Source organism: Haplochromis burtoni, unplaced genomic scaffold (genome assembly GCF_018398535.1).
Source record: "Haplochromis burtoni strain Fernald_Lab_line unplaced genomic scaffold, NCSU_Asbu1 Contig_213, whole genome shotgun sequence".
In the NCBI taxonomy this organism is placed as follows: Eukaryota; Metazoa; Chordata; class Actinopteri; order Cichliformes; family Cichlidae; genus Haplochromis; species Haplochromis burtoni.
The window spans coordinates 443,201-453,834 of NW_024582574.1; the positions used below are offsets into that span (position 1 = coordinate 443,201).

Here is a 10,634-nt window from a genome sequence, read left to right on the forward strand (position 1 = left end):
GGGAATGGGAGCAGTAACAAAGGTGTTGCGTTTATATTTTTGTTGAGTGTAAGAATGAACTTTAATGGCTTTTAATGATTTCTTTCTGTTCTCTTTTTCTTTTCCTTTTAAAAATACAGGGTGTATACGTTTGAAGTTATTTTGGAGTTTCTTCAGTCCACACTGGGTCAAAAGCAAACATACGGGATCAAATATATAATTGGTTAAATATCTCTTTGCAAGCTGCACCTTGACAAAACACTTTTAGTAGCCCTCAACAAGCTTCTGGCATGATTCTGGTTCGATAGATGATCACTGTTTTTGGCAAAATTGATAGATTTCCTTTAAATTGGTTGGTTGGTTTGGGAAAGCTGTTCCAGAAGCTTAATATTAGCCTGCTTTCTTCATTCCAAAACCTGTGGAATGATCCCAGGTGTGTTTGGGATCCTGTTGGAACACCCAGTTGTACTCAAGTTTCAATTGTCTACATCCTGATTGTAGGTAACATTGAAGAGTTTGGAGGTAGTCCTGCTTCTTCATTATTTCATCCGCTTTTTTGCAATATCCCAGTACCACTGGCAGTAAAACAGCCCCAGACAATGATGGTGCCTCTACCGTGCTTCACAGTTAGTACAAAGGTCTTAGATTTGAAAGTCCCTCAAACATACATCTATTCACATTGTGAATAGACAAATATCTCAGCCTTTGTCTGGTCTGACTATAAAACTGTTCTCCACAAGGCATTTAGTTTGGGCAGCTGCAAACTTCAGTTGATCATGATGAGTGGATGCAAACTTTTGACTACAACTGTAAATGTAGTGATTCAACTCTTTTCAGATACTCTCTGCTGTCTTTTTTTCAAGCAGCATTTCAAACTAAATTCAATGAGAAGGTACATCCCAAAGTTTTTATAATAATGAAAAAAACTTACTTTACACAGAATCAGTTTCCTCTGTTCATTTCAACTGTCAAATGAAGGCAAAAAAAGCTGAATTTGTGTCTTTTCTTAACTGATTACACCTGTGTGTTTCCAGCGGCATGTGGTGGTCTTCTATCAAAGTTAAATGGGACCATTAGCACACCTGGCTGGCCTAAAGAGTACCCACCCAACAAAAACTGCGTGTGGCAGGTGGTGGCGCCCACTCAGTATCGCATCTCCATGCAGTTTGAAGCGTTCGAGCTTGAAGGCAACGAGGTGAGTGCGTCCATGTATTTATATGCAACATTTCAGTGAGAGAGAAAGGAAGCAGGTAAAAATAGCAGCCACCTCGTGACTGTTTGTTACAAGAGCCTTGCCTGTTTGTTTAGGTGTGTAAATACGACTACGTAGAAGTGCGCAGCGGCCTCTCATCCGACTCTAAGCTGCATGGTAAATACTGTGGTACCGAGGTCCCGGAGGTCATCACCTCTCAGTACAACAACATGAGGATTGAGTTCAAGTCGGACAACACCGTTTCTAAGAAAGGCTTTAAAGCTCACTTCTTCTCAGGTAAAACACACGTGTGACTCAGCGTGTGTGAGACTGTGTGTGTCAGGCCTGTTTTTTACTGGAATGTCAGGAGTCTTTAAATAAGATGGACACAGGAGAAGTGGATTATGGTGCAGGGGCGGTTTCTGGTATTTCATGCTCGGCACCACTGGAATTCAGTCACACTGCCAGAAACTCATGCCGAACACTGATCCTCCCCTTCTGCAAACATTTTAACCTTTGAAGCTGGCAGCCGTTTCAGTGTTTAGACTAACGAGACATATCAGTCTAAAGGTGAGATGCACACAGGAGAAATAAGAGAGATTAGTCAGAATTAGCCATGTGTTGTGTTAAAGTTTTCCAGTCATGTTGCACTCACCAAAAAATCTGAATTGCTTAGATTGTTTAGATTAGGTAAGTAAAACACTCGCTTGGAAAAAAGCAGAAAGACACTGCTACTGATATCTAAGCCATCACTGACTGTGCCGCAGAGATTTAGGTAACCGTGTAATGTCCAGAGCAGAAGAAGTGGCTTTAGGAGGCATTAGCACTCTTATAAACACTCTTGTTTGAGCATCTACATACCTCATTTTGTGTCCCCATCTCCCTCTGCTGTGAATTCATTTGAGGTTGTTTGCATGGTTTAGTATTAGGTGAAATGTTCATGTGTATGCAGAGCTGTTTGCATATTTGTCTGTTTTTTTTTTTTTTTTCATGCTGCCTCCACCTGCTCTCTGGCTTCCTCCACTCACCCTGCTCTCTGCCCTCTCTCCCCTCAGACAGACTGGCACAGTGTCAGGAGCGTATGTTTGTGTTTGAGTCGTGCCAGGACGTAACGCGCGTCAGTTCAACTCGTGGTCATGTCGGCACCAGGCTGGCAATCTCATCAAAGGTCAGAGGTAACATGACCTCACAATCGGGATTGATCTCTGATTGGCTCTGGTCAATTAAGGGAATGGATAGATCCTACTTTATTGATGTGGATCCTTTCTTTATCCATTCTGCTCCAGAAGGAAACGTTCTGTGTCCCAGTATTGTACAAATTATTGATAAAATCTATGATTCGGTGGACTAAAATTGTGATAATATGGAGTTATGAGATGCTATCCTACAACTTTCTGTCATCCATATTAAAGCTCCCAACTAGGCCTTAAATGAAAACCCTTAAAAAATTAGTAAGTAAAGTAAATAATGGAATTACCCATAATGAATGTGTAGTTATTGTTTTATGTCACACAGTGTTTGCATGATAGCTAATATGGAAAAAAGTAATGAAGAAAGTGGTGAGTTTGATCAATTTACAGGTTCTAAAATATTCAGCAAATAAATGTACTATATGGCTACTTACTGTTTACTGAATGAAAAGTAATATACACTACCTGTCCAAAAACAAGTCATCACCTGGTTAACTAAGCAAACTAAGACTTACACTAGATAATGACTGCAGTGATTACTATGTTTTGGATGGTAACAGGTTATTTAACCATAACTGATGCTGTGAGGAGCTTAACCAACCATGTTAGAAGACATATCCTGTGGTTGTGAAAAACCTGTTATGGTTTTTCAGAAGGATTGAAAGGGTTATTGGTTTGCATCAGGCAAATAAAACAAATGGAGATTGCTGAACCAAGTAGCATTAGGTTTACACATTATTAAAGACCTTGAAGTATAATGGAGAACCATCATCTTCACCAAAGAAGTGTGGCTCCAGTTTGCTGAAGACCATAATGACTGGACTCTGGAACAATGAAAGTAGGACAGTGATGCGAGTCAGAGGAGAGGCAAATGAAGCAATACTCCCTACTGCCAGCCTCTGGCTACAGTCCTATGATCTGGGTTTGGTTCAGTTGGTCAGGTCTTGATTCAGCAGCGTAATGTGGCCCTGCAAAAAAATGAGGTTAGTTGAGTACCTGAATACACTGAGTGGTCAGCTTTTTCCATCAGCGGATTTTTGCTTCCTTGTTGGTGGTTCCAAGATGACAATGCCAGGATTCATCAGGCTCTAAGAGTAAAAGAGCAGTTTGGGAAGCATGACACATCACTCTTTGGCTTGGTAATCACAGAGTGCAGACCTTAATCCCATTAAGAATGTTTGGGATGCGCTGAAAAAGACTCTCCCATCATCAATACAGGAGAAAAAAATCCAAGTCTAGATGGAAATGAATGTGGTCACAGTGCAAACTGAAACAACACCCCTCAAATCTGTGCCATCAAAGCTGGCCAAAAGAAATATAGCATGCATGATGTGAAAAAAGCTTTTTATTATCCAAAATGTTTAAGTATTGTCACCATCATGTATTTTCATAAATCCAGGCCATGATTATCGTATGCAAATATATGTACGTTGATTTTTTTTTAAACTGCAATCTCAAAGACAGTCTTAAACAGTATGAAATTGGGACACAGCCCATTTTCCACTAAAAATACAACAAATGTTCCCCGCTTGCTGTTTCAGGGAGAAATTTGTTGGATGTTATGATACAGATTTCTCTTTTTTACTCAAACAATTTACTGCAAACTTGAAGAGAAAATCAGGACAGTTTAAACTTCAGAGGAAGAAAAGCTGTTAACTGCATTCAACTAACCTGCAGCACACCTTTAACACACAGCTAAACAGTTCAGTGGGGCAGGCTTGCAAAAGGAAAGTACTCAGATACGAATAATGTGCGTACTTGTGTGTTAAAAGCTGCTGTGTGGCTCAGTTACTGTCAGAAGCTTTTAGGGATAGCTTTTGGTTGGTGAACAGCCAGCAGCTTTAGGGAGGTCCCCTCAGCCTCCCACATACTACTAATCCGTGTGTGTGTGTGTGCGTGTGTGTTTGCCCGTGCGTGCGTGTGGACATTTTGTGCTTGACCTGAAGACAACTACAATGAACACTGTGTAGCATCGACCGCAAAGCTTCTTAGCCTGTGATAGGGTGAGACTGAGCCCACAATAGCACTGTAATACCACAGCAGACACAGACAAACACACACGGAGAAAGAGAGGGAGAGAGAGAGGATTTAGTGGTTTCATTAAAAGCAGATCTAGTTTGATTCACAAGCTCCAAAGTTGAAGTGAGACTCGGCGTCTGTGTCTAATCTCACATCTCTTTATAGGAATCTGTTTCTCTCTCAGTCACAAACACACTGTGCTCCCACACTCTCCCCATACATCCTCTGTCTTCCTGTGCGGTCTGCAATCCATCCTCACCTCCTCTGCCTCTTTCTGTCTCCGCGCTTAACGTGGCAACCCCGAGCAGAGCGAACCTTCCGTTGCTTCTTCCGCCTCCACCCGGTATTCAGCCTCACCAAAGTCTTTGTTCTCACCCAGCCCATCCTGTGGTGAATCCAAGTGGTTAGAGGACACCACAAATTGAGTATGAGGGAGAGAAAATGATTGGGAAGTGAGTTTGTTTTTGGACTTTAAAACGTTTCCACCTTTAACCTGCAACCGGATCAATTTGATCAAACTCTGTGCCAAGCCAAACATTTTACTATAACACAAACAATCTGTGTCTGTTTACCTAAAAATCCTCTTACATGATCGGGAGTGGTGCAAACAACATTGGTACACAAGTACATCTTAAGCCCTGAAGGTTGTCATCTATATCAGCCATTATGATGTCATCATGTTGCCAGTTACCAAGAGGATAAAATAATCCATTTGCAGCTTTTATGCATCTATAACACCGAAAGGTACTGTATCATTGACATTTCACAACAATTACTAATTTCTAATTTATAGCAACAAATTGATTGATGCTTGATATATTCATCAACATCAGCATGTTACCTAGCAACCGCATAACAATGGACTAAAAGATGAACAGACCAAACAATACTCTAGCATGCGCATTTACTTGGTGTTCAAATCTTATTTTAAAATTCTATTCAGATTCTTCAGATTCCCAAAACATTCGCAAGACACCACATGTTCACTCTGAATTTTGAGGTAATGTGTATTGAATGATAAAACAAACTATTTAATTTATATTAACCTTGTGAATATTTTTTCATATTTTGCATATTTAATGGAGTCTTTTACTCAGTACAACCAATATGTAGCTCCAATAATAATCTAACATAATTATGTAGTATATGATGGGACTGTAAAGTACCATGGTGGGGTATAAACATAAATACAGAGGCTTAAAGGTTCCAAAAGTGACTAAGAAGTTTTTATTGGATTCTGACCAATTCCCTATACAGTTGATGAATGATGAAATCTTTTATGTATCAGCACATAGCAAAAATGAATGAGGAATTGAAAAAAATCATACAGTTTATGACATGCAGTTGGGCAAATAATTATTTGATCACCCGCTGGATTTGCAAGTTTGCTCACTTCCAAAGAAATGAACTCTCTCTCACTTTTACTATAGTTTCAGTTTAATGCAGCAAGAGATATATCAGCTGAAAATGCAAAAAAAACCCACATTACAACACACTACATAAAAGAGACTTGCTAGACCACTGAATGACATTCATTTGCTTCTTCTTTAGCCACTCCTTTGTTGCCTTGGTGATATTTTTTGGGTTGTTGTCATGACACATCCACGACCCATCTTCAGTGTTCTGGCTGAGGGAAGGAGGTTCATTCATTGTTCCCTTAAGGCAGTGAAATCCTGCTGTACCCTTAGCAGAAAAACAAAACCATAATGTTTCCACCTCCATGCTTGACTGTGGGGATGGTGTTCTTTAGGTCATACTCAGCATTTCTCCTCTTTCCGACTTGGCAGATGAAGTTGACACCAAAGAGTATGATTTTGATTTCATTTGACGACAACACTTCCCCCCCAAGCCTTTTCTGAATCATTAGATGTTCACGGCCAAACTTAAGACAGACCTCTGCCTTCTTGAGTAGGGAGACCTCATTGGTGCTGCACGGTATAGTGTGTTAATAGTGGTGTTCTTGGTGACTTTGGTCCCAACTGTCTTCAGGTCATTACCAAATCTACCACCTTTTTCATGATCATCCTAACCCTGTGATTCAAGATCTTGCCTTGAGCACCAGACCAAGTGCAATTGATGATCATTTTATGTTTCTTCCATTTCCTGATATTCACACTAGTAGTTGTCAACGTCTCACCAAGCGTCTTGCGGATGGTGTTGTTGCTCACTATGCCTTGTGCAGGTCTTCAATCTTGTAATTTGTGTGCCACATGGACACACAGCCAATTTGTGGGAGCCAGAATTCAGACTGTTTTGATTCAAATACTTATTTTACTCAATGACATGCAAATCAATTTATACATTTTATGTAATGTGTTTTTTTCTGGATTTTTGGTTGATATTCTGTCTCTCTACACTAAAATACGAATAACATAAACAGAGACTGTTCATTAGAGTGTATGCATGTTGAAAGTTATGGACATGATGTTATTACTTCCATCTGATAGCTGTATAAATCACTGCAGATGGTTTGAAGTTTCTTCCATCATTAGAGAAAGCCAAGTGCATCCCAAAGCTTACTCCTGTGGTTCTACCCTACCCATTAATTAAGAGACCCTTCAGCAGCCACGCGTGCTTTCAGTCTGTGTTACACTCATAACAAAGAGAGGTTACAGGGGCTCGACTGCAACTGGGCCCCAGACTAAAACAAGTACACAAACAAGATACACAAGTAGGGTATGTTAACAAAAAACAGATGAAACTAATCAGGGACAAGTTAATGGATCACAAAGTAGGGACAACTAAGGATGCAAAACAACACATTGGGACACACAAGGGAAGTAATACTTTCAAAATAAACACAAAGAATAATCAAAATTCAGTAAACCTAAATAAGACAGCTGCTGTGACCTGAACGTAGACGATTGCAACACAACAACAGACTTACACAAACTAACAAACTTCAGAAAGTTTTTTTTGTTTTCTTTCGTTAGATATTCTTCTCTGTGGCAATCAATGCAAACTTTTGCCTTTTTGAGTAACTTCTCCTTTATTGATCTCCAGCTGTTACTGTAGTAAAAAAACAAAAGTAAGCTGCAGAGAGCGTTCAAAGCCGGGATGGCTCACTTGATCATCCTGCTGGGCTTTAACTCTCAGCCTTGCAATAAAATGTTTAACTTGTCTTCATTTTCTCCTTTTCCACTGCACCCGCACCTCATTACTGTCCTCTTTTGTTTCTCTCCCTTCCCACCATCTCATCTCTCTGATGTTTCCACATCACTGACGTGTTGCATGTGTATCCCTCATAGACAAAGACGAGTGCAGCAAGGACAACGGCGGCTGCCAACACGAGTGCATCAACACGGTGGGCTCCTACGTGTGTCATTGTCGCCATGGCTTCGTGTTGCATGAGAACAAACATGACTGTAAGGAAGGTGGGTTTCATGTGCATTCACACCCACACACACACTGGCATAAAAGCACCGGAACACACGTGCATGCTGTCGCGCATCAACACAAGCATGTGCTCATTCATAAGAATAGCCATCATCCATCACGCGCTGTCCACACACATCCACATGATAGCAGGCTTTACATTTGAGGGAGTTTTTTTTCTTTGGCTTATATTTTTTCACATAGATTAAAGGGACAGTTCACCCCCAAATCTTCTGGCCTGTGGCGCTATTTATTCATCTAAATTGTTCAAGTGAGAGTTGTCCAATTTCTGGGATGTCCACTGTAGAAATGTCTGCAATATCCTGAATGTAATAAAACCTTATGGCATTTGCCTTGGAGTGCGCCCCAGTGAAAAAGGAAATTGAAAAATGCCGCAGGAATGTCTTTTTTCCTGAAACCATGACCTTGCTTTCTTTCTGTCAAACTACACCCACCAACCAAAGAAGGCATGCAGCTAGCTAACGTTAAAGCTCAGCTGAGGGGAGACGCCATCAGTACTTACATCCTGTCACGCTGTCACTCGCATGAGCCTCGGGACAGGTAGAGGCATTCTTCCTCTTGGGTAGTGAAAAGCTTGGCAGACAGAAAGAAAATAGGTGCTGGGTGAACCTGCTCAGACCAAAACAATGCAGGCAAAATAAATAGCACTACAGGCAAAATGGAACACAAGTTTAAGGTTTTATATATCAGGATATATTAAGAATCAATTAGTCCTCAACAGGTCTTAAAATGAGGTAAATACAACCTCAGGGGAACTTCAAAACATGACATATTACACAATGTTACTATTTCTTTAACAAAAACTGAGACAAAATCATCAGCAAAAATTAAAAACTTAATTATATATTAAGAGTATTTATTTTGTGTAGTGAGACTAAAAAAGAAACAGCTTTCACATTGACATTTACTGGCCCTGAAGGGCAGTTGGTTTACACTGAAAGTCATCAGACCTAACTTGGACTGTTCTTAAAGGACATTCCTGAAACAGAAACACACCAAGTCCAAATTAATTACCACAGAAATGTCCCACAAAACTGTGACATTATAAATTATATGTAGGGGATTAACTTCAGGAGATGCTCCACTCTAAACGACTTGATACTCTTGAACTTTTCTCAGATGACCTAAAAACCAGTTGCCAGTCTCTAAAACTCTGTTCACTCTGATGTGTGTGAGAAACGGACAAAGGGTGGAAAAAAGTTTTAGTTTGACAGAAAACATTATTTATTAAAGGTTATTTGCACTTTCACACACACACACTTGCACAAACACACACACACACCCTGCTGAATGGACATATTATACACAGCTCTTTGAAGTTGAACTTTTGAACACGTACACACACACTCACAACATCAGCACTGACATACACACCTCACTAAAGACTCCCCGTGATGCTCATAAAAAGACTCGTGTTTCAAACATCTGGGATCTTGAAAGCTTTGCGTGTAGCGTTGTCTTCCTGTGTGTACATGTGTGTTTATATGTGCACAACACCAGTGTAAGCGAGCCTTGCCGTGTCACACTAATTCATATTCCCGTCACACGGCCTGTGCCCCTGTTTATATATATACATGAGCTTCGGCTTGTTTGAGAAGATTTCAGCAATTGTTGTTACACCCTGGATTCATCATTAAGCATAACTGTTACTCACCTTTATGGCTTTTCACACCAGTGGGAAATATAAAAAAATGACACACAGCATCCTTTAAAGTCTCAGGGATCTCATTTTAAACTCTTGCAGTGACTTTGAAACTGTTAGTTTTTACCAGCAACTTGATCAGATTGTACCCATGGCTCTATCTGTAACATGAGGTGTTACACTCTTCTGTAAAAACAAAACTGTGTGGAGATTTTGACATCTGTATGTGATACTTTGCATGCTAGAAAAAAGGAAAAAAAAAGCTTTTTCAGACTCACGTGTTGTTCTTGTGGATGCCATTTCATGCTGTACATGAGTTTGGTTTTCCTGAGAAATAAAAGCCATCACCTTCAAACGCATCGTCTTTGTCGTGTGCGTGCCTTTTGCCTCCCCGCACCTTCATAGAGCCATAGCATTTGTCTCATTAAAATCGAATGCATGAAAATGCCATGTGTGACTGTGTGTGGGCTGCTCTGGACGGCTTTAACCTGAGACAGACTCCAGGAGGAAAGTAGTCAGTGTTAACAAACAGCTCCTGTGTGTTTCCAGACTCGTCCATCAGTGACAAATGAAGTGCAGCTGATATTTTTCAGTGCGCTTTCTGAGATTCTGTGGCAACAAAGAGCTGACTGCTGAGTACGATTTTCTATAATGTAATGAGTAGGTGGAGCTGACAAAGCCTTAAAATCAAAGAAAGTGGGGCAAATGACAGAGTAGTCGTCAGGAATAAAAACAAAAACCACTGAGTTTGATACTTCTTCAATGAATGCAATGGTGTTTAGAAAAGCATTCAATCTTTAACAGACTCTGAATGTTACATGTGCAGGTATGGTTACATAAATGTACACTATTTGTCAGTCTAAACTCACTGAATGCATATAGAAAGCATTCAGGCCCACCTCCTCTCCCAAATCCAAAATAATGATATGGTTCTTACTTTAATTACTGTATACAAATAAATAGTGTACATATACATATATGTACTCAGCTACAGTATAGAAAGTGCAAAGGTCCCACTGCAGTGTTTGTGCAAAGCTTGCTGCCAATTTCAAGTGAAACCCACTGTGAACTTGTCACCAGGATGTGCTTCTTTGAAATCTTCTTCTCTCATTTAGTTCTTGTGTTTCTCTCCTTCCTGTTCCTTTTCCATTTCCTCTGACCTTTTCCTGTGCAGCCATGATTTTTAAACTTCCTCTCTGTGTGTGCTCTTGCGTGT

General features: G+C 40.2%; 1 protein-coding gene across 3 annotated transcripts in view; it reads left to right on the forward strand.

Moving 5' to 3' along the window:
- The window catches only part of tll1 (tolloid-like 1), a 59,203-nt gene that overhangs the window by 35,953 nt on the left and 12,616 nt on the right, over positions 1–10,634 (forward strand). For 2 of the 3 annotated variants that reach the window (XM_042226473.1, XM_014338228.2), the window contains 3 exons: positions 1,014–1,174; positions 1,288–1,468; positions 7,629–7,754. In XM_042226473.1, the coding sequence (XP_042082407.1) occupies positions 1,014–1,174; positions 1,288–1,468; positions 7,629–7,754 (468 nt within the window). The other variant, XM_042226474.1, reaches the window with a different exon arrangement.